The sequence below is a fragment of the Neovison vison genome, chromosome 12 (genome assembly GCF_020171115.1).
Source record: "Neovison vison isolate M4711 chromosome 12, ASM_NN_V1, whole genome shotgun sequence".
Taxonomy (NCBI): domain Eukaryota; kingdom Metazoa; phylum Chordata; class Mammalia; order Carnivora; family Mustelidae; genus Neogale; species Neogale vison.
Window position 1 is genome coordinate 65607186 of NC_058102.1, and position 24970 is coordinate 65632155.

General features: G+C 40.7%; 1 protein-coding gene across 3 annotated transcripts in view; it reads left to right on the forward strand.

Annotated features, from left to right (window-relative positions):
- The window catches only part of TMTC1 (transmembrane O-mannosyltransferase targeting cadherins 1), a 256320-nt gene that overhangs the window by 156808 nt on the left and 74542 nt on the right, over positions 1 to 24970 (forward strand). For all 3 annotated transcript variants that reach the window (XM_044228523.1, XM_044228522.1, XM_044228524.1), the window contains 2 exons: positions 10726 to 10847; positions 24598 to 24765. In XM_044228523.1, coding sequence (XP_044084458.1) covers positions 10726 to 10847; positions 24598 to 24765 — 290 coding nt within the window. The remainder of the gene's footprint in view (positions 1 to 10725; positions 10848 to 24597; positions 24766 to 24970) is intronic.

Genomic DNA, 24970 nt, shown 5'->3' on the forward strand with positions numbered 1-24970 from the left:
CCAGTGGGAAGTCTGCTTCTCTCTCTACCTTTTCATTTTCCCTGCTCATCCTCTTTCTCGGTGTCTCTCTGCATAAATAAAATCTTTAAGAAAAAGAAGCTTTCTAAATTTCTATTACTTCATATTTCATAAACTTAAAGTAAGTCAAATATTTCTCTAAGATTTGTTTGATAAAGCATGGTGAATTATTTTATTTAAGAAATGCTGCTCTAAAATATCTAGATCTTTATTGTGTGAAAATAAGTGGGATTTTTGTGGTTCCTTCTTACTTATTTTAGATTATAGAGGGAAGGTACTCTCTCCTCTGTGACAATCCCAAGTAGATGAATCATACTTTTTAGTGAGTGTGACTCACGGTGTGAAAAAGTTAAACACCTTGTCTTTTTCTAAACAACAAAAAAAAGTCTGTGCCATCCTGCTTTGGAGGATTTTGGCAGAGGAACTTCTCCTTAATGGAAGCATTTGAACAGTAACTATAGGTAGAAATGAATTCCGCTCTGATTGTACACTCTCATAGGAACGAAACAATTTATGCATCTAATTTATCCTCTGCTTCTATTTGCTCAAACAAATGAATTCTTCAGAGTGAACTGTGAATTCATCAAAATGAATCGAAACAAGTGAATTCATCGAAGCTAAATTTGCTCATGACTTGGCTTCCGTGGCTAAGTCCATCCTGGTCCCTAATTGAATCCTCACAGAGGGGAAAAATTGGTTAATTGTTCCTGCCTCCCTCCCATACTGGGTCACCTTATTGAGTTACAGTTCTTGATTCAAGATTCTGGGGCATTACCTGTGTCATCTTCATTCTGCCAGCCAGAGCTGGATAGGGAGAGGACAGTGTAATGTGATACCAGTGCCTCTAGGCTGTGGACAGTCTTTCCCTCTTTGCTGAGACAGGCTCCAGGCACAAGACTGAGTTTCTGTTTACTTTTCTCTCCTTGCTTCTCACAGGTATCTTGTCTAGTGCATCACTGACCCTCCTTTGGACAGGTTCATGGGTGTCTGATGGGAATCCTGGCTCCTCTCTCCCTCCCCCTTCCTCCTCAGCAAGCTTTGATCTCAACATATGTGAACACACATCTCTTAGAGCCACACCACTCTTGATTTTCCAAATCTTGCATCTTCCTGAGTGAATACTGTCTTTAAAATAAAATATATATTTTATTGTTGTTTTATATATTTGTATATAGTATTATATAAATTTACATTACATATAAAATAGATATAAAGAATAAGTGGTTGTCACATTGACACATTACTGGAGGATTTCCTGTGTAAACAGTTCATAGATAAAACAGTTGAATATTAAAAAATGGAAGCTTAGAGCAGTAACAAGTTTACAGAGCATGTGTAAATTTAAAATTTAGAAGGTCTTTGTTTCACATAGTTTATTCATTGTGTTTCTGTGGTCATTAGAATACAAATGTCCTCTTATTTTCCTTACTAAGAAGGGCAGTTTCATCACATTATTTGATTTCTTATGTCAAAAATATCATTATTCCTCCCTTGAGACTTCTCAGATAAAATTTTGACGTAGAATTCAGTAAGATCAGTCAGCTACGTGATGTCTTACTCTGTTGTATGTGGTAGGTAGGGATATGCCCCTTCTTCCAGAGGCTGGCTGTTAGAATGAGGAGATTTGCACACATTCTCTGCCGCACATCCCCTAGCATCTGCGTTGATCTGGCAGAATGAATCCATGCAGCTTTCTGTCACAGGCCCTCAGGTGTGATTTTCTAGACTACCTTCTTGGTACCTTACTTGGTCACCTCCAAATTGCTGGGTCTCATCTGTAGTCAGTGTATTTCTGCTGCAAAACCAGAAGGCAGCAAAAGGTTGAAATCCCCCGTGTGTGTGTGTGTGTGTGTGTGTGTGTGTGTGTGCATGCACACACACACACACACACACACATACACAGGCTTTGGGGTGAGCTAGACCTCAGTTTGAAACCCTTGTTTCTCGCCAATTGTATCAACTTGGATCTGTGTCTTAAGTCGTCTGCACCTCAATTTCTTATCTGTACAAGTGGGGATAATTACTGATCTTATAATATTATCATGAAGTTTCAGTGGAAAGATTTCGGTCCAAGGTCTGGCATATGGTTTGTGCTTGAGAGATGCTTGTTTTCCCTATGTATCTTCTACCATTTACAACTTAACAGGTGGTTTTTCCTGCGCCCTCCACATTTCTCCCATGTATGATAGTGCACATACCATAATTGTTCAGACATGACCTTCCATCTTTCTAGTCTTCCTCACGTTGTTTTTTTTCTTTTTAGATTTTATTTATTTATTTGACAGAGAGAGACACAGCAATAGAGAGAACACAAGCGGGGGAGTGAGAGAGGGAGAAGCAGGCTTCCCACTAAGCAAGTAGCCCAATGTTGGGCTGGATCCTAGGACCCTGGGATCATGACCTGAGCTGAAGGCAGGCACTTAATGGCTGAGCCACCCAGGCACCCCTAGTCTTCCTCATTTAAAAAAAATTTCACAGCTTTCAAGTTCCAAAAATTCCTGTAAATAGTTTCATTCTACTCAGGGAAAGTTTTCTTAAACAACATTTTAACTCCTTTCTAGTGCTTTCTTAACTAGGCGAATGGCATTCTTTTGCATTAGACTGATATTTACCAATCATGGCTCTTCTAAAGTGTCTTTTAAAAGATTTTTGCTTTTATTTTTCTTTAAACACACATGCAGAATGTAACATGCATTTGCAAATACCACTCTGAATGCATTTATCCTCAATTAGAGGAAGGTAATCGGATAGCTTCACTCTTCCACCTGATTTAACTGTGAGACGTACTTGGGTGCTCTTGTGAGATAAGGAATTTCAATCTCAAGAACTCGTGTTGGCAAGAAGATTCAGACTGTTGATTAAAAACAAATCAAACAAAGCACAGGGCAGAAAAACGAAGTCCAGGACCAAGGACCAGAAATCAAAAATGTCAGTTTACGAATGCTCTGATTTTAATCTGCCTTCAGCTTTCTGTTCATTAGCGCATCTGGCTATGCTTCTTAGTGAAGAAAAGCTTGGCAGAGGGAGAAAGCCATGTTTAAATTGGCTCAGAGAAGACACAGAGTGTACAAATCTACTTTTGTCTCTGAGGGGGTATAATTTCCTCATTCATTTCCCCTTTTAACATTTTTCTCCTGATGCATTTATGAGTAAATTTTAGAGCACATGGAAGTGAGGAAATGATCACCCCAGTTCGAGCCAAAGAGAGTGTGGGTTGGCAGCTCTGCTGTCGAGATCCTGAGCCTGTGCTATTTTTTGTCCCACCCAGCTCAGCTTACCCCATCCATTTCAGCTAGGGAAGAAAAACCCTTCCATAGTACATTCCATGCCTACCTGTGAGAGGTGAATGTCATTGGAGGACTGTCCTTAGACCTCTCTGGGTGCAGCATTCTTCCCATTGGGCCTAACTCAGGCTTCCAGTTGGATACATAGTCACAAAGAATCTGGCCCCGGTGACCATGACTGAGGCTCTGAGAATCAGCTTTCAGGTTTTCTTATTCTCTCTACCTTTAAGACTGCCCCAAGATTCCTTCTGCCTCCCGTGTTGCTCTTACTGAGTTTAGATTCTGGGACTTGTCTGAGGCCTAACAAGTGGTCTCTTGTGTTGGATAGGCATAAGAGCTATAAAAATTGCAAACTTCCTCTTCAGCTATTGAGAGATTGGTCTCAACCTCATTGGCCAGATCAAAAGCCCTCTTCAGGTTGATGTTTGTCTTTACTCTTTTTATTTATTTATTTTTAAAGATTTTATTTATTTGACACACAGAGAGAGAGACAGTGAGAGAGGGAACACAAGCAGCAGGAGTGAAAAGGGAGAAGCAGGTTTCCCACTGAGCAGGGAGCCTGGTGCAGGGCTCGATCCTGGGACCTTGGGATCATGACCTGAGCCGAAGACAGATGCTTAATGACTGTATAAAAGCAGTATTTAAATTTTTCTATAACCTCAGTGGCCTTACAAAAGGGTGGTTTAGTCACAAACTGACACCTAATGGAAATATAAAAATGTAAGGATGGGACTGAGGCAAGGGTGGGCTAGAGCCGCCTCTCCTGTCAGCTCATAAAAACCAGGGTTCTGATCCTTTCTTGGCATCCATAGCTCAGCTTCCATCCCTATATACCCTTCCATTCTGAGCTGATCTGCCAGACAGGGTCCCGGCAGGAAACACACAACAAGGCCGATGGGGGATTGAAGAGTTTGCAAAGGGTCTGTTTGCAGTGATACGGTCAGGGTTCATGGAGCCAGCATGCACAGTGACACCTGCCAGATGACCTAAAAAGGCAGAGGACAGGGCTGTCATCAGGGGGCAAAAGTATGAGAGCTGTGATCATGGGAAAGGAATCCCAGACAGGAGCTATGCCTGCAGATCGGTGAACTGAGCAACTGCCAGGCCGAAGTGGAGGAGGGAGGGGCTGTAAGATGCAGAGGAGAACACAGCCAACAGTGAAGATCAGGTAGACAGGAGGGCAGCTCAGGGGGCATAAGTTCAAGTTATGATCGTGCAGAGCTCAGACAGTACCCTCTTGCCCCAAATGGCCAAGCTCTTTCTTTCCTCACTTGGCACTTCCTATTCTGGTCTTGAAATCATCCTTTGTGGCTCTTGAGTTAGCATTTGGGACCCAGTTCTCCATTCATTTAATGCCTTTGGTATTATCCCTATCCTTGAGAGTGTCTAAGGGCTTTTGTAGATTCAAAGTTCATGATGTTAAATCAACCGAAGCCTCTGTTTTGCTCAAGTGGAAACTCACTGATGCATTTCCTATGGACAGTCAGAGGGGTATTGGGCCATAAAAGAATTCTTAAAATGTGTACAAGGAGAGCCCAGTTTTCCCAGTTTTGCAGGAAGGAGAGCTGAGGTTGTGTGCAACTTGAGAACTCTTTGTGCCAGAAGTATTGACGTAACTCCCTGGCATTTGTACCGATGATGGTTATAGTTATTTGTGAAGGACCCAAAGGTCTGAGACATACAACAGTTTACCACAAGAATAGTTATACCTCCGCAGAGTCATTGTGAGGTTTGGTCATTATTTAAACTTGCATAGATTTGGGTTGGCTGCTGCAGGGTTGCCGTTTGGGAGTCACTTAGCCAGAGAAGGAGCCTCACTCACTGCCCGGCTCAGTGACTGGAATTCAGAGCAGACCCCTCACAAGAGTTGAGGAAGTAGTAACATCATCTGGAATCCCTTGTGACTACAAGGGATTATAGTCACAAGGGATTCCAGATGATCAAATAACTTGTCTTCAATTAAAAAGAACTTTCACAATGGCAATAGTGGTAATGTGATTAGAAATCTTAATAAATTAAAGTATTTTAAAAATTAAAATTGAATGTCAATAAAGTAAAAGATGTCACTTTTCCTAAGCACACAAATCAAAGGATGGGGCAAGATGGAAGAGCCATAAGTAGCAGTGAATGGAATCAGAGTGGTGCAGAAGGTGTGGGTATGTCTTGATTAAAATACCTCAGTTCTGGGGCACCTGGGTGGCTTAGTCAGTTAAGCATATGCCTTTGGCTCAGGTCATGATCCTGGGGTCCTGGGATCGAACCCTGTTTCAGGCTCTCTGTTCAGTGGGGAGCCTGCTTCTCCCTCTCCCTCTGACTGCTGCTCCCCATGCTTGAGCTCTTTCTCTTTCTCTCTCTAATAAATAAATAAATAAATAAATAATCTTAAAAAACAAAAGCCTCAGTACCATTGGTCAGTTTGCCAGACCCTTATGGAATGCTCTTAGATGCTCAGAGACTGAGGACTTTTCACCCCAAATTAATGCTGCAAATACCATGTTTCAAAGGGTTACCAAAAGTAAAAGATTTTCTTGACAGGAAGTCCCTGAAAAGGCTCTCTCAGAGAACCCTGGTAATGTGTATGCAGCTTTCATCACTGAGCTTTACTGTTACAGCTCATACGAGTTGAATGCCAATTCTGTTTGTGCCACATATCTAGGTAACAAGTTTAAATGAGATGGTGACTGTTATCAAGGAATTCGTAGTGTAATGGAAGGAATAAACGCCTAAACAGAAAGAAAAAGAGGGGGGTCTAGTATGTATTGGCAGCCATGTCCGTTGTCACCTTGGCAAACGCCTGTCTCCTGGGGCTGAAGAGGGGAGCTCAACTGTCATCAGCTTCTCAGAAGATTGCTAAATTAGATGCAGACAGTGAGAGCTCAGCGCTGCCAAATAAATCTCTAGAATCGAAATACAGCTGTGTTATATCTAGACCTCTTAAGAACATACTCTCACCGTACACGCACCATACCATTTTCCTGAAAACTGTAGAGGTGGGAGAAAATATATTAACAAAGATAGTGATTACTATAATGAGGAGGCACCTGGCTGGCTTAATTGGTAGAGCATGGGACTCTTGATCTCGGGGTTGTAAGTTCTGTTGGGGTCGATTCCACGTTAAAACATGTTAAACCCCTAGGGCCTGCGTGGGCCTACTTAGCCATAGTGACTCCATGTTACCTAGGTAGACATTTTGTTGTTTAATAAAAGCCTCAGCAGTTACTGCTCTCAGTTCCAGGTAACTGTTACTAAAACACAACACCTAAAACAAGGCCATTTTGTTTATATCAGTTCCAGGCAACTATTACTAAAACACATACCTAAAACAAGGCCATTTTGTTGTTTAATAAACGCCTCAACAGTTACTAGTATCGGTTCCAGGTAACCGTTAATAAAACACACAGGTAGGAGACGTCCAATCAGCCAAAGCCACATATGCAGACGTCTGCGATTGTGCCCTATAAAAACTAGCCTGTAAGACCAAGGGGCGTCGCTCTCTTCAGAGGCGGCCCTGACCGGTCAGTCTGACTTCTAATGCTTGGCATAGAATAAGGCTTTGCGTAACTTTGTCTCAGTCTCGTTCCTTTGATAAAGGACCCAACAGTTCGAGCTCCACATTGGGTATAGAAATAATTTAAAAATTAAGAAGAAAATCTTTTTAAAAAATTACCATAATGAGGTCCATTCTCTGCCTTCCTGGAAGGGAACGGTGAGCAGTGGATTGTTGTCTGTTTTAAATGGAGCAGGGAGGGGTCCTCTTCTACTGAACACACAGCCATACCCTGCTGGCCACAGTGCGCGTGTGTGCGTGCGTGCGTGCGTGTGTCCTCTTATCTGTGATCTGTGCTTTGAAAAGTCATCTGAGAGTAGGGCAAAGAGGAAGAAAGAAACCAGAAGCTGCCAGGCTAGACTTGGATTCTGGAGAGATGTTTCCTCTGAGGTCCCTCACGTGTCCTGAGAAAACCACTGCTCTTCCCTTACTTAGCTGCTTGGTGGGAGAGGTGTTGTGGAGACAGCAGCTGAACAAAACCCTCCGGCAGGTGTGGAGAGCTCTTTATCTCCTTGCAGCTGAGGGCCATGCTTCTCTACTTCATCCAGGCCAGGAAGGACTCAGACCTACCGTCTGTCATCCTGAATTTGTCACACATTTTCCTACAGACACAATAGTTATTAATATCCTTTCTTTTGTTTTACTGATCATCAGGTTAAAGCTCAAAGAAATAAATTAACTCTGAAGTTGCACAGTTAATCAAATAATGCGCATTATTAATAGCCATATGATTAGCTCTTTTAATACTCCTGTCTTTTTACCCCCTACTGTAATTTGAATAAGTAAATTTCCATTTGCCTCTATTCCTAGAAATTGAATGCACTCTGCGTACTTTGTAAAGTCACAAATTTTCTCTCCCTCCCCCAACTCATATTTTGTTTGAGTTTCTGTTAGGCTGAAATAAGCTTTAAATTATTTAGCCAATTCTGTCACATCTGTGATCTACAACATGCGAAATTGGATTCCCTCCCACTCTTTCTCATTCTAGGAAATTCAGCCATGTCCATGACATTTTCCCCTAACTTTACAACTTTCTGTTTGATTGATTGACTTACCACTTAGAGAAATACATTTCTGATTATTTTTTCTCTCTCTCTTGACTGAAGAGGGAGGAGGAAAGACAAAGGGTATGATCATCAATTTAATTTAAGAGCAAAGAATTATTCATGAATATTATTTTTCTCAAGACAAAACAGAATAGTAAAACTTCATTGAGTTTGGGTGCTGTGCCACTGTCTTTGACTGAGTTAAACAAAAAACTCCCTTAGGACCAGCCCCTCCTCTGCCAATGACCTGCCCTCCTTTCCCAACCACAACCAAATTTGTCTGCCTCCTACACATTCATTAATTTTTTTCAAATTCACATCGTCACCTCCACCAGGATGTCCTCCTTAACTTCTCGCCTTCTTACATCCAGTTTTCTCCCTTGCTGGGTACATTTATTCACTTACTGATTTATTCTACAATTATTTCTGAGCACCCATTAAGTGCCAGGCACTGAACTAAGCACAGATCATGTACCAGTGAACACAGCTTACCAGTTCCCTGCCCTCCTGGCTCCCAATCTCCTGGGGAAGACAGACGTTTTATAACGATGGAAACACACAGATAAATGTGTGATTACAATTGGGATGATGGCCATGAAGGAGATAAAGATGCTCTTGGAGCCTGAAGAACCCGGTGGAGGAACAAGGAACACATGGTGTAGTGAGTTTTCAGTTTGCAGGTCAGTCTTCTGGGGGAGACTGGGGGCTCCTTGACTGTCACTCTCTGTCCCCAGCAGCGGGGAGATCTGGGGGGGTCCTGCCCCCTCAGGGTCGGGAGAGGGAGGGAGAGGGGGCAGGAACAGGGTTGGGTGCCTACAAGTCAGGACACCTGCCTCCTCCCAACCTGGGGGCTCCTGAAAGCACTGGGGATTCTGCTGAGTAAAGGACATAAACCCCTGGCAACCAGAGTGAGGAAGGCAGCCTTTGCTCAGGAAAGAAGGTGTGAGATTGGGGATATGGAAGTGATGTCTCCTTCAGCTCCTCTGTGAGGACTGTTCTTTCCTAACCTTGAGGACAGCCAGAGAGGTGGCTCAATGGATGTGACACTATCCAGGGACATGGCTAATGGTCTGGTTTGAGTTCTGGTTATATTCTTCTTAATTCTATAGGATTAATAAGTAGAACATATTAAGTTCTTTACAGAAATTTCTGTGGGACAATATGCGAATTCTTTTGTAAAAAATATTTCACGTTTTGATAGGCTTCAAAGAAGGAGTCAACTATAGCTAAAAAATAAAAGTGCATCGACAGAAATAGGACATCAACCCCCTACTCAGTAATAGGCCGAGAGTTCATAAGGAACACTGGGCGAGACACTCATTCTCTGGGATTCATTTTCAGTTTTAGCAAAGAAATACTTGCTCTTGAGTCACAGGATTCTTATGAAGGTGTTATTCTTCTTTAAATTACGTAAACTTTAATTTCTTGAGATGAAATGTATTTTGTAAATTCAAAGTATAATCTAAATTAAAAAAATAGGTTGCAGCTTTTAAATATAATGAACTTGCTACTTTTCTCACCTATTTTTTTTTCTCAATTTTAGTGGGTCAGAGAAAATATAACATCATCCAGTTGCATCCATTTCAGTTGAAGGCTTGTTATGAAAGCCTTTTTTCCCCCTTTCATCTTTTAATTCTAAAGAGTATGGTTCCTTTAGGTAAAAAAATGAGATCATAACTTATAGAACCATTAATTATTTAAGGAAAATTGTCCAAATCACATTTATTCATGTGGAACTGCTCTCTGGAATTTTATTACTCTATACATTATAGTCAGCAAAACCAATATTTTAATAAAATCCAGGAGACAAATTTCTCAAGTTGTTAAAAATCTTTTACTTTGTCCACTTAAAGCATTAGTAGCTGGTATTAGGAAGTTTTATCTATATTTTTAAAACTTTTATTTAGTCTTATACAATTATTAAAAGGAATACACTTTTAAATGTTTGTAAGAAATATTTATAACTGTAATATGCAAAGTTCTATTTGGTTTTCTTAAACTGTTTTAAAAAGAAAAAATAATGTCATCCTATATATTAAGGTGTGTTTTAAATAGGCCTGTCTTCAAATGTGTCCATATCATCGACAGTCATGGAAATACAGACTAACATTTACAGTGTCCATTATAGCGAATTATTAGTAATAAATTTTTTCTGTTAATGAGAAGTGACAGAAAAATCTTGACAAATTTAGATCTACAGAAAATATATAGTATTAGAGAAAGGTGCTTTGTCAATTTAATGAATTATTGTAATGACTTTGATGCCAAAAAATTTCATGGAAAAAATACTGGCTTAATTTGACCTAAAAATTTCTCAGCTTTAATGATCTCTCTCATTGGTTCTCTGAATTTTACTATTTGCATTTAATTTCTTTTATGCCAAGCCTTATGCTAAGCTCCTGGTGAGCTTTGTGTGGGTTTATTGTGTTTTTTTTTTTTTTTTTTAATGCACTCTATTTCTGAGAGGACAATAATTCTCTATGATGCCTTAGTGAGCTTGATTCTATTAAGCTGCTTTGCTCTCGGACAGAGATTCTGAAAGGGACCAGAGCCAAGAAGTAGGGTTGCTGTAGGACTGGCCCAAAACAAGGAGTAATGGTCACTGCTCATGTGCAATTATCAGAGGTTTCTGGGTGGCGAACGTGTGACTTGCCAGGGGTTTCAGCCCAAGGGCTTTCTCTGATGAATTCAGCTTACTGATCAAAGCGTTTGCATTGGTCTAATTTATTCATTCCATCAATGAGAACTTGAGAATGAAAGAGATGGTTAAATGCCAACTGAAGTGAAAGTTTTTAAAAATTAATTTGTCCTTCACTGTTGTATGTTTCAGAGACTGGAGCACAAGGAAGTTTTAGTGGGCTTGTTGTTCCTGGTTTTCCCGTTCATTCCAGCCAGCAATCTCTTCTTCAGGGTGGGTTTTGTGGTGGCCGAGAGAGTCCTTTACATGCCTAGGTAATTATCGCTCATGATTTCCACTTTACGAGACCTGCCTTCTGTCACCAACGGATAGTTCCAGAGGGACGGTTCTTTGCTTGTGTCACAATTAGGTCCTTGTGTAGCTGAGGCGTTTATTACCTCAGCTTTCACAACAGCTGCAGAGAGGTGTGGGTGAGCTTGAACTGGCGCGTGTTTACTCTGGTGTAGAGCGGCTTACCTGCAGCTGGAAGCTTGACCATTAGATGTGAAGCATTGACTGGATTATATTCAGGATTTCAGCAGCCGTCATTTACCCCAATATCTATGTTTCATTACACATAATTGTCGTAGTTTTTTAGAAGTATGTGGATTGCATAAAATTATTATGTAGCAAGAGTGTAATTAATTTCTATTTTCTTCTTTCTGTCTCTCTTCCTTCCTTCTTTTAATTTAAAAAATAGGTAAAATCTCAAGAAAATATGTCCTTGAGAAAGAAAATGGTTAAAAATTATAAAGGGTATTCATCCATATGTAATTACACAGTGCCACTTATCTCTGAATTTTTGAACTGGGCTGAAGCCTGTCTGTTCTCTTGTCTTATTCAGATGTCAGTGTTCAAGGCCACATTTCTTTTCAGATACCTGGGAATGTCCCCTGAGTGGTTCTGCCATTCATTCATTGTGTAACCTTGAGCAAGATATGAAGCTTTTTTATACTAAGGCTTGACATTTTAAAAATAGGGATATTAGTAAACTTCCTAAAGTTAAGTAGTATCATGAATGTCATGTAAGAATGAAATTTTGTAGAAGGCAATATCCTAAACCAAAATATTATAATGAAATTATTGTTTTTATTTATTAATATTGAATTAGGAGTTTTATTTTACTTTTTGAATTTAATTTTGTTTCATATTTTTATTTAAATTCTAGTTAGGTAACATATCCTGTAATATTGGTTTTTAAGAGTAGAATTCAGTGATTCATCACTTATGTATAACACCCAATGCTTATCACAAGAAGTGGCCTCTTTAATGCCCATCACTCATTTAGCCCATCCCCTCGCCCACTTCCCCTCCAGCAACCCTCAGTTTGTTCTCTGTTGTTAACAGTCTCTTACGGTTTGCTTCCCACCCTCTTCCTTATGTTCATCTCTTTTGTTTCCTAAATTCCACATATGAGTGAAATCATATGGTATTTCTCTTTCTTTGACTGGCCTGTTTCACTTTGCAAAGTATACTGTACCTCCATGCATGTCATTGCAACTGGCAAGATTTCATTCTTGTTGCTGGCTGAGTAGTGTGTGTGTGTGTGTGTGTGTGTGTGTGTATACCACATCTTCTTTATCCATTTATCACTCAGTGGACATTTGGGTTCTTTCCATAATTTGGCTGTTGTTGACAGTGCTGCTGTAAACGTCAGAGTGCATGTACCCCTTTGAGTCTGCATTTTTTTATCCTTTGGATTGGAATTTTAACTTTAAATTTTATTTTAAAATTAATGTCAATATCAATAGATTTCAATTTCGTTAATTGTCATTGAGTTAGAAATTTAAAGACACAAACAATCGGGACTTAATTTCATTAACCTTTGATTGCCCCCAAACCAAATACCTAACAGTTTTTCCAAGTCTTTACAGCTTCTTGTTTTGACTAGGTTCAAGAGAGAGGGCAGTCCTTCATTTTCTTTGTGTCTTCTGCACCATTTGTGAAGGAGGTTATTTCTTGATAAATACTGTATGTTATAGACAAAATACAACACAGATTCTTTGTATTCTGTATTGCTATGAGATAACAGGCTTATCTCCTATTAGACCTTGCTAATAGGGAATATGAGGGCGAAGGGAACTCAGTGTCTGTTCTAGATACGGTTTTGCTTAGACCAGCTGAAAGTGGCTTCAGGCAGTGCTGCTCTTTAGTGCGGATGATTCCAAGTGGAATCCACGTTCGTTCTTAACAAGTCTCAACAGAGCACATCTGCATTCTGTAGTAGAATCTGAGATTGCAAAAATAAGTGAGTCTCGGTGTCTGGCCTCAAAGATTTTCACTGCTGATAAACACTAGTTAATGTTAATTGTACCAAAACTTCTAGTGAACCTCAGTTATATGTCACTAACTATGCTAAACATATTATATTTATTTTATCAGTTCACTCACACTGTTGATGTAGTAATCCATAGCTTCCCCCTGAAGTCAGGAGGTCCGTGTTTGAATTCTGGCTTAAGGATGAATGTGATATTTCAAAGCCTCGCTTCCCTCACCTGTATAAAATGAACATAATAGCACCCAACTCAATGAGACATTGTGAGCATTAAATGAGATGATCATTTAAAAAACTCAGAAAGGGGACGCCTGGGTGGCTCAGTTGGTTAAGCAGCTGCCTTCGGCTCAGGTCATGATCCCAGCGTCCTGGGATAGAGTCCCACATCGGGCTCCTTGCTCTGCAGGGAGCCTGCTTCTCCCTCTGACTCTGCCTTCCACTCTGTCTGCCTGTGCTCGCTCTTCGCTCGCTCTCTCTCTGACAAATAAATAAATAAAATCTTTTAAAAAAGATTAAAAAACTCAGAAAGCATTTTGCATTATATGTGGTCCATAAAAAATATATAACTATTATTGATTGATATCAGCTCCTTAAGTAGCTGATGGCATTACCTTGTTTTACAAAAATATAACACCTGGATGCTAAGAAGTTAGTGAACTTGCCCAAGATGGGTAGAGCTGGAATGCACTCTTTATCTACTGAAGGACCTCTCACCTTCCAAACTACATTGCTTTTCTTTTTTCTTTTTTTTTTTTAAGGTTATTTATTTATTTATTTATTTGACAGATAGGGATCACAAGTAGGCAGAGAGGCAGGCAGAGAGAGAGGAGGGAAGCAGGCTCCCCACTGAGCAGAGAGCCTGATGTGGGGCTCGATCCCAGGACCCTGGGATCGTGACCTGAGCTGAAGGCAGAGGCTTTAACTCACTGAGCCACCCAGGCGCCCCCTACATTGCTTTTCTTATAGTAACATCTTAGTATTCTTCATAAGTGAAAAGAAGGAGCATTTCAGAACACAGTAACGTACTTTCAGCTCAGCTCCATTTCATGATCAGGACGTGTACTTCTGAGTCCTGAGATATAAATCCTCAGGAATCTAGGATTCTGGGGGACAAGGAGTTGCATGTGCAGCAAACTTTCCTAATATAGAGATAAGAGAACAATTCCTGAGGAAATAAAGGGCTGGAATTTTAAACAAGAGGTTAATATGTCATTTTTCTGGAAGAGACACTTGTGTAAACATTATTAAGCCCTTAATACTGTCATCATCTGTTTGTGGGGTGTCTTAGTTAAAATAAGGGGTTCCTTTCACCAGGGTAAGTGTATTTTCTAAACTACAAAATCATGCCAGCTCTGGCTCTCAATGGGTTGTAATATCTTAAATAGACCTTTCTTTGACTTTTAAAAAAGATTTATTTATTTTAGAGCAAGAGAGAAAGTGAGAAAGCACATGCGCAAGCAGGGAGAGGAGGAATGAGGGGGAGAGAGAGAATCCTAAGCAGACTCTGCACCAAGCACAGAGTCCAACATGGGGCTCCATCTCACAACCCTTAAGCTCATGACTTAGCCAAAACCAAGAGGATGCTCAACCAACTGAGCCACCCAGGCGCCCCGACCTTTCTCTGCCTTTCTTTTCTCTAAAATAGACAATGTAGTGTCCCTGCCCCTTTTTCGATAGGAATAAGCTCATTTGGATTAAAATGAAAGTTCTAAATATGAAGAAATCCTCAGTATTTCCAAGAATAGGTGCCCGCCTCTTAGAACCACTCGGATTTTGCTCCATTTTGTAAACTTGGTGCAGAGTCATCCAAAATCAGTGTCAGTAAGCTGGTCTTCATTAAAGAGATGACTAGGGTGCCTGGGTGGCTCAGTGGGTTAAAGCCTCTGCCTTCAGCTCAGGTTATGATCCTAGGGTCCTGGGATCGAGCCCTGCATTGGGCTCTCTGCTCAGTGGGGAGCCTGCTTCCCCCTCTCTCCCTGCCTGCCTCTCTGCCTACTTGTGATCTCTGTCTGTCAAATAAATAAATAAAATCTTTTAAAAAAAAATAACAAAAATACGAAGTTTGACAATAGCACAGAAGATGAGAGAAGGAAACTCTCTCCTGAGTAAGACCTGCCAAGACAAAGTTTGATAAAATCTTTTTAAGATTTTATCTTTAAAAAAAAAAAAAATGGTGACTAGCTTTCTTTTCTCCCCAAATACGTGCATGTGTGCATTGCAGAGTTTACATTCAGTCATCATTTTTTGAGGGTTTCAGCAGCTCTCTGCCCAACTATCCACTATTTTCTACTGAGGTGGGGCAGCTGGTCACTGCTGGGTAAAATCTTTTCCAGAGAAAGTCCCCCATTTTCATAGAAAACTTGTCAATATCTATAAACTGTGCTGAAGTCCTTAGAGATACTGGAAACTTCCTGGGGACCACAGAGAAGTTTGCATGTGCTGTAGGCATCCCTAGGAAAGTGTGAGGACACTGGATGTTGCTTGTTGCATTTATTAAGGTTAGACATTGGCTTTGGTGATGGGGAAGAATATTTCCCAAGCCTTTCATTCACACAGGAATCTTCTCTGCATGATTCCCCTTAAATTTTGACCTTGACAAGAAGGAGCCGTTTTCCACAGCATTAAGTACCCAGGTGCTTTGAGGAAAACATATACATAGTGTTCTCAGTGGAAGTTTGATAATACCCGTTGTCCTTTTTATGCAGACATCTGTGTTGTCTCAGGACCTTTAGCAAACTATAGGACAATGAAGTAAAAAGCTGAATGGGTAATCCTTCTGAGGAAGTTGAGCTTTCTCCTCATTAAATGTTTGTTTCAAGTGATATGGTGCCAAATCCTGGCCTTAGATTCCATCCATAAACACCACAGAAGTCATGTCCACCCTCACTGAATCCTGGGTGACTCCCATGAAGCCCAGGGGCTAATTTGGCTATTTTACAAGAAAAGCCCAGAATAAGTCAGACCAAGTGCTCTTTTATCTCTGCCTTTATGCCTAACAACGAACAAGCCACTGAAATCTTCTGGCTTCTGTTCTCCCTCCATCCTAACTTAGATAAGACCCAAAATATCACCTTCCTCTCACTTGCACTTTGAAATCTATAGATAAAAGGGGCAGAAATAGGCTATCTATTTATCATTGTACGGCTTTAGGGTCAGAGTTTCACCACCAAAAGAAATTGGAATAATCTTTTCTTCTAGTGATAAATGTCTATTTTTTGGATTTCCTTTTTGAACAGGCTGGAGAGTTTGGGGCTTAAATCACTTTTTTTTTTTTTTTAACAGAAATTTTGATCTCTTATTCTTTCCAGAGAGGCATATAATTTGATGGCTACTTTTTTGGTATTTTATAAAAACCACATTAGAATGCTTCAAAGGACTAAAATTTCTTTGAATCAGTGAAGCAGAAATAGTTGTTGAGAGCTCTCAAATGAAGTCACAGGATGTGATCAGATATCCATTTACATGCCAGATTAAAGGTGATTTATTCACGTCAGCGCCAAAGAGCAAATTCCTAAGCTACTTTTAAGAAAACATGAATGAGTAGAAAGAGGAGGCAGATAAGGATAAGTGAAGGCAGAACCAGTATTATGGGTAGCATTGATCAAGAATAGTTGAAACCACAGAAAAAGAAGTTAGATACCATGTGTTGGAGGGAAGAAAGAAATATAAAAAATTACTCTACTCTTAGAAAGATGCCATTTGTACTGCAAAATCCCTAAGCTTATGGACACAAAAGATGTGGAAAATTGGAAAAATGATGACTCCCCCAACCCATTCATTTTTTTTATTTTGAGGGTTACCTTCAAGTCATACCTATCAATTTGAAATGAAATTTTCAATCTTACGTGGGTCACTATGGGGGCAATACTGCAGTATTTCTCAGGATGCAAAATGAGAAAGTACCTCAGAAGTAATACTCTCCCGTTATCTGATATTGGGAACCCCTTCTGAGGAGCCATCTATGCATAGGCTTCTTCAGACTTGGTGGAGGAGAGTGATGATTATTTGAGAGTCAATCAAAGTTTGGCCAAATATGAAAATCAGCAGCCCAGTCGCTCAAAGCAACACAAGCTTAGCTTAGCAAATCCAGTAGGAAGAAGACTGAACTGGAAATAAGCACAGTCCTGTCCCCTACTGCCTAGAAGCCTTGGAGGAATCATTTTCCTACCAGTAAAACCAGAGGGTTAGCCTTGCTCAGTGGTTTCCAAGCGTTGCTTAGATTTCCATGACAGACTTTTCCCTGGTCTGTGGCAAAATTGGGAGGGTGAGGGGAGAGAGAAAGACAGTGTCGTGAGTTTTGCATAAAGTTTTATCTGTGCTTTTTTTAATTATGAAATTATGCCTTTCTTATATTTTGGGTATTAAAATATCCTTTCTCCTATGACAAGATGGTAAGAGCAGCAGAGGGTGCACAACACTCCTCCCCCACCCAAGTCCACTTTCTTGGAAATTTTACAGGTTTGAGAAATCTCAACCCCTGTAATCATTGTGCTACATGATCTCTAAGGTCTCTTTCAGCTCCAAAGCTCAGTGTTTTGTGATTCAGAATAACCTTGAGGAAAACATGAATTTTTTTTTCTTCTTCAGATTTTAAACAAGGATTTTTGTCATGCATTGGAATGTGACTACCTATGTCTGCTCTTTTTCAGTAGGATGGTCCCCATAGGAAAGGGAGAGGGATTCCATTAGGGGAAGGGAAAGGAAGGCAGTACATTTGCCATGGGGACGGGTTCTCTCGGGGGCCTGGTGGTGACACCAGGAAGTGCTTTGGGAAGCATCTGTGTGGGCTCTGCTGTGAGAAAAGATGGTGTCCTCATAAGCAGCAGGAACAGCTGATGCTTAGAAGTTCACGGGGGAAAGCAGCAAGAAGGAAAGTATGCTATATGTCAGGAGGAAACAGGCCCCAGCAGCAGGAGCAAGGCCAGACCTCCCTCTTCAAGGAGTGGTTGTATAGGCAGCTTAGTAAGAGAAGTTGCAGTCCATGAGAACAGGTCAGAAGTTGGCCTGTTCCCATGAAGTCATGGAGGGAGACTTGTTAATTCAGCTGAAGCTGATGATCTAAACAGGGACTCAAAAGCACAGGTTAGATTGCCCCAAAGTGGTTGGTATCGAATAGAGACGATTGAGTCCCTCTAAGTCTATGGCTTGCATGGATGGGACAAGTTTGAATGTAAGAGGACACGAGTAACTCTATTTTGAGAGGGCCAAGTCACAAAAATCATGGAAAACCCAGGAACAAGGCAAAGCCAGATATTCGTTTTTTAGTTTGAGGTTTTGTTTTGTTTTTGTGTGTTGGAGTGGGGTTTTTTTGTGTTTTTTTTCTGCCTCAAATTCCTATTGTATAATACATTAGAGAGGTGGGAAAAGCACTTTGGGCTTGGCAAAGAGCCACTTAACTAAAAACCCAAGGAATAGATTGAAAGGCACTTTTCAGTTAAGTTACAAGGTCAAGTATACCATATGCAAGTGTGCATATGTGTTGGCTAATTTACCTACTAGAGCCACTCTATTAGTGCCTAGTTTTAGCTCTGATACCATTTTTATGCATTTCTATCATGCCATCTTAAAAGAAGGTTCTCTTTTATCATAATGAGCCCAATGAAAGGAAGAGGAGAAATGCAGTGGGCTATTACACGAATGGGCCATAAAGTCCTATCACCAAGTGATCTGGAGAGAAAGAGTGAAGGTCAGGGATACCACTGGAGAAGAAACAGTGGGAAGATCGAAGATTTGAGTAAGGAAATAAGTCTTTTTACTTTAGAGAGGTATGCCTGTGCTTTTAAACTTGGCATCTTTTGTGTTATGCGCCGTTTTAAAAGAGGGCTGAGTCTGTCAAACTCTGCTGCTCCTCCCCACATCTCCAGGCTTCAGTGGGACAGACTTCCACTGTCACGCAGTTGGAGGCTTCCTGCTGGTGTAATAACCTACTTCAGGGTTTCAGAAGTTGATTAAGGTTGTTCTTCAAAATATGATGGAGTAAGGACGGAAATATTTGATACCAGCTCGTTTGTCTCTTTGCTCTTGCTGTGCCGGCATGAACTGTTCCAATCTAGCCCTCCGAGATCTGAATTCAGAAGACGTGTGAGATTTAGAAGCTACGCCTTGTCCAGTGAGGGCTGCTCTTGAGAGAAGTGCCCAGGTAGGGAGGGGCCCAGGGTTGCCCCAGGCTTGGGGTCAGTACTTGTGGTTGGGAGTGAGTGTGCTGTGTGAAGAACGTGACCAGGAAAGAAAGCAGTAGGACTTCATTGGGGGACTCAAGCGAATGTGTTCTAAAATTGGAGATTGTAGATTGTAGACAAATAGAATAAAACAGAGCCGTAGTGAAAATGAAGTGAGCTGATAGGGAGGTTGGGTGCTGGTGGGCTAAAGATCAGTTGGCCAATCTGTGGGGTGGCCTGGGGCATGAGATGAGGATAATCTCGGGCAGTCACTTACTGAACTATAATCATGGCCTTAATATCATAGAAGTCTATTAGTTAATAAAGAATGAATGTTCATGCCTATTAAGTCCTAAATGATGAACAGTGAATGTCTTGGAAACCACAATTTGAAAGTAAAATTTGGAGAGTGTAATTTGGATTCAGATGAGCCTAAATGGAAAAATATATGTGAAAAATACCATAAGCTATGGTAGGTAGCTGCAAGTCATTATTTCAGTCCACCCTGTGCAAATGAGGAGATTGGAAGAATCCAAGCTGAAGGAAAGCAAAACAGCGTAGGTACAGGCCTCTCCTTCCCCGGCCCATCTCTTCCTCCATTGGTTCTGCAACCCTATCCTAGCAGGTCAGTGTTCTGGAACACCACACTGAAGGAGGTTAGGAAATGCACCTCTGCTAACAGAGGAGAGCAACTAAAGCATAGATGTTGACAGCCCAGGTCCTGCACAGCCAACTATGGCTCTGCCTGGAGGGTGGGAGTGGACTGAAGTGTGGCCGTCTCAGCCTCCCTTCTATCAAGACCCCTCATTCTTATAAGTGAATCCATTTCTTTCCTTTTCTCTTGGATTCCACGCAGGAAGATGTATCTCAAACCATTGGCTTTTTTTTTTCATCTTTATTGAAATATAATTGACATATAATATAGTGTAAATTGAAGGTATACACGTGTTGATTTGATACATTTATATATATTGCCAAATGGTTACCACTAAACCAGTGACTTATTAATACAAATTTTAGTAATCTTCGAATATCCTCCATACTCTTAGAAACCCGGATTGTCCTGCTTTTGTGAGGTTTGGGACCACCATTTTTGTACGTGTTCTCTCATAGTACCCTGAACAACAGATACTTCATAAAAGAGTATTGTGGAGACTTCAGGAACACTGGACACATGACAGAGCATATGCCTGTTAACACACAGGATAGAGGAAGGGGCAACAACAGCTAGTGGATTGTCCATTATGCCTTTGCTTCAGAAGTGCAGATGCTTTACCATAGACCATAGTGGTTTATAGAGGAAGGGACAGAATTCAGGTTCTAGAGATGGGCATGCTTGTGGGTGGGTAGGGAGAGAGGGGGTTTCTAACTTTTTAGGAGTTGCTTTAGAGTTCCTTGGGGGAGTTGTTTTGGCTTTGGCTGAAAGACCTCTTGGGCCCAGATGGGAAATCTGGCTTTGACTACCTGTACCAGGCTGGGAGGGAAGGAAGCCAGACCAGGAGTGAAGGCTCCTACAAGGGAAAACACCCACATCCCACGGCTGGATAGTTCTCCTGGTGGTGAAAGTGGGTCTTATCATCTCCACTACTGACTTGGATTAATTCATTTTTAGGTTTACCCTTGTTTCCATGTTAGTTTCTGATACTTTTAACCTCATTGTTCAATCACACTTATGAAACCACCCCTGTCATAGTCTGATGCTCAGGGTGCAAATGAATGAAACTTACTCCATCCTTAAATAACCAGCCTGAACTTCCAAACAGTTAATACTCTATTTCATATGAAAGCTAAGAACAATGCTTCTTACTGTGCATTAGTTCACCAAAAAGATGATAGTTTGCATTTTCTTACCTTTCTTCTTTCTTCTTGTATTCACAAAGACAGAGTGGAGAAAGAATTGAAATGGGAATAAGGGAAGATTTGCTTAAGTGCTTTTTGAATTCTAGAATTGTGAATGCACATTAGCATACATACTTGGCTACCTGTATTTCACATAATTCAAGTGTATTTTACTTCCTACAATAGATTGTTCTATAAAAGTGGTGTGTGACTCAGACCTTTCTGAAGTGAACAATATTGTACAAGGAAGTTTGTAGTTTTAAGGGAGTTTTCTGTGAATGCTTTTGGAAGACTTACATTATCCTATAAATTACATAGTTTGGGTCAATCTGGATTTCTAATAAACTGGATTTCTTGAGGTGTATTTACAGATCTAATCACACAGTTGAATGATATACACAGTACATTTTATTGATGTCATAGAATATGGCATACTAAACACACACATGAACATATAAACACTTCACTTGAAAACACAGATACCTTGTATTCAGTTCACAGACTATGTCCACATACATTATTTTATTTACTCCAAACAACAGTGCTTTAAGTAGCTATATTTTCAGCTATTAAGGCAGGCAATGTTAAACTCTTACAGAATAAACAACTGAGGCTTCATGAGATTGAGCAAAACTCCTGTGGCCGGCGAACTCCTGAGTGTTAGGAAAGAACCCAGTTCCCACATCCCTTTTCCTCACTGTGAACTCCTAAGCTTCAAGTTTGCACCAGAGCACTTTGGTTCCACTGTGGCTCATAGTGTTTTAAGGGCCTCGGGAAATTGCCACATTTACAGGAGGCTGGTAGAGAGAGACATCTGTTCTAACCTGGATATGTGCAGACTGTATACACATCCTGTCTCATACTCTATTCAGCAGAAAATAATTCCCTAATAAAAATATTATTATTATAACATTAATGTTACCATTTATGGTTGTCTGTCGAACATGATACACAGTGAAAAATTATTTCCTTTTACAAACAAGAAAATTAATAAGTAGAGAATTTAAATAATCAAAGATCCAACAACAGGCATTGTCAGAACTGAAATGCAGATTCCAGAGCTCTGTCTTGTTTACCACAAGAGGTCTTATAAATTTGGAGCTAGTAGATGAACTACAAGGTTGAGAGGGAGCCTCTCATCTTCAAAGACATAGAGGAGAATCAGGTTCTCAGAAGGTGAAAGCAATGGCATTATTATCCCAATTATTCATAAATATGCTGAGGAGAGAGCAGAAGAAATCTATTTCTTGGAGAAGTGATCGAAGCTCTTCATCACTCCTGTGAGAGCCCAGCACCTAGGATGAGGAGCACACAAGAGAGAAAAGTACAAGAAATGCTTTTGGAGTCATTTTCTTAGAATATGAATAAACTTACATCCAGATACATTTAGCCTTCTGAGAAATTTTCCTGCCTATCAAATATTGGAGATAAAAAAAAAAAAAATTAAGTCTTGGAGTCTTGGCTCACCAGAAGCTGGCAGCTTCCAGGTTATATCTGATCCGTGGCCTCACCATTGGCCCCATGCTGCCTCTAGGCTGCAGCATCAAACACCTGTTCTGGGCTCTGCATTCCAGGGCTTTATTGTTTAACCATCCATGAGACCAGAATCAGTTCTTGCTGTCATAATTTGCCAAGTGGGGATTCACCAGGCCAGAATGAAGTTAACTAGGGCTGTGTTTCATTGCAAATATCTAAAGTTGGGATTTTTTTTTTTTTTTTTTTTTTTAGCAATAAAATCACAAGACTGTGTCTGACTTGCACCACTAATGTTATTTGTAGATCCTTTCAGTGGGTTGTTTGAGTTTAAGTTAAAAAGTAGAATTTCAGTTCAAATTAATCATGAAAAGATTCTCTTTGCTCCATGTAATTAAACAAAAAGTGAAGTCACAGTAAACATCATAACATGCTCGGCCCAGGGATCGAAAATTGCCCTCTTTTCAGGCTGATGTAAATAGGAAGAAGTATTCTTTTATCACTGAAGAGCTTCTGGGCAAGGTTCATGAAAGTACATTTGCACTATTTACACAATGATTAACTTCTCACAAAGTTCTCGAGTAACAGGTGTAAATACTTTTCATTCTAATATGGAAGGACAAACATGGTTGACCTGCATTTCCTCTTCAGTTCCCTTTGGATGTGCATCATGAAAGTATCAGGGAGAGATACCGAGTCTCTAGTTGTTACATGCACTGAAATGGGGATAATACCTGCAGCCAGTGAGTGAGAGATCAAACGATTCCACGTGAAGAAGCAGTGAGTGGTGTTTCTCAAGATGCTTTGAAACTGCATCTCAGTGCTGAGGCAAACCAATCAGTAGCCAGAGTTTGGTTCTTCAGGTACTGGTTTTGTTTACTGTCAGCAGTTTGAATGACTCCGTTATGCTCTGTGTAGAGGTCTCTAATCAGAGCCCAGATTTTCCTTAATCAGATTCACCAAAGCACTCTGCAGCCTGGTTTCATCTCCCTGGAGGCCAGAAAGTCATGTAGCTTCTCATTTGCTTGATTTTCTATTTTCAAAATGAGGACTTGGCCTGGCCCTAGAAATGGAGAGAGCAGTTCTCCCCCCTGCTGCTGAGATCTTTATTAAAGCAGATGTTGAAGGATGAAATGTCATAATAGAGAAGCATCTTAATCTTGGTGATATTGTGTTCAAGTTTGTAAGAATGTGATACTCTCTAAGAAATTTGCAAGCCTAAGTAGAGATTATTTTATATGGCTTACCATTTCTTTGAGCCATATGTCAGTACAAGGACTTTCCAAAAAAAATGATCATGTTACTTGATACTGATGCTCTTGCTCAGTGGAAAGGAATCGCCTTCTCCTTCCTTTGGTTATAGCAAGGGTCAACACACTGTGGCTCCTGAGTGAAGGCTGGCCTGTTTTATAAATAAATTTTATCGGAACATAGCCATGCCCATTAATTTACGTAGTGTCATTGGCTGCTTTCCTGCCCCAAAGAAAGAGTGGGCAGGACAGAAAAGCCTGAAAAGCCCGAAATATTTATGCTTTGCCCCCTTCCAGAAAAGGTCAACTGCATAGATTATGTGAGGGACCACGTTCCAGTCAAAGGTTGTTAGAGACGTGGTATCAACATGCCACTTAGATAACAGGACAGATTCTTCATGTCTACATAGAAAGCTGAGCCAGAGTCAGCAAGAAAGTCCTGTCAGTGCGATTTGTCTGTGATGGGCTCCAAGCTGCAGTGCTCTGGAGTTGGCCTGTGGATAGATGATTTTCGTTCAGCAGAAGGACTTGGACCAGAGTAGGAACTTACCGGGCAGCGCACATCCCTAGGGACAGACTGCCAGGGCTCCTTGGTGACCAGCATCCCTCCCAGGACCTGATAGGGAGCTCTTGGGAACTGTTTCTCACAAAGCCATGACATCACCTGTGGCGACACAGTCTAGATCTAAATTCGTGGTGCCAGTATGGTTATACAATGTCAGTGACATAAGGGTCTAGTCACGACCCAGGAACATACAAAAGGGACGTCTCGTGATGCTGCTGAAATCCTGGGCACTTGGAGCCTAAACGATGAACCTGCTATTCTCCACACTAATGCCAGAGAGCTGGCAATGCGCTGGAAGAGTGATTAGAGAACCAAATTGTAAATACTGTGTAAGCTGGGGGAGTTTACATTTGTTTCTCTGTTACGGGACAAGTTTTATTTGAAAGTTAGTTCTACGGGATCGAATTCTCGGGGGGACTCCACGGTACCCCAAAGTAATCCTGCCTCTCCCGCTCTGTTTCCTAGCATGGGCTACTGCATCCTTTTTGTGCACGGATTGAGGAAGCTCTACGCAGGGCTGAATCGTTGGGGGGCTACCACCCTGACCGTGTGCACTGCGCTGCTGCTGCTGCTTTTCTCCTGGAAAACTGTGAAGCAGAATGAAATTTGGCTGTCAAGAGAGTCCCTGTTCAGGTACGATTCAATGGAGAAAAGCAAATCTCTTCCCATGTATTTCTTTGTTTATGTATTTGTTTCCAAACAAATGAGTTAACATGGGTCTGGCAATAATCATTAATCTGCAGGGCTTTTTTTAGTAAAGTTTTAAGTGGAAGATGTAATTTTATTTTGGGTTTTAGCTTTAGTTTTTAAAATGGTGTTCTATAAAGTTTAATGTGAG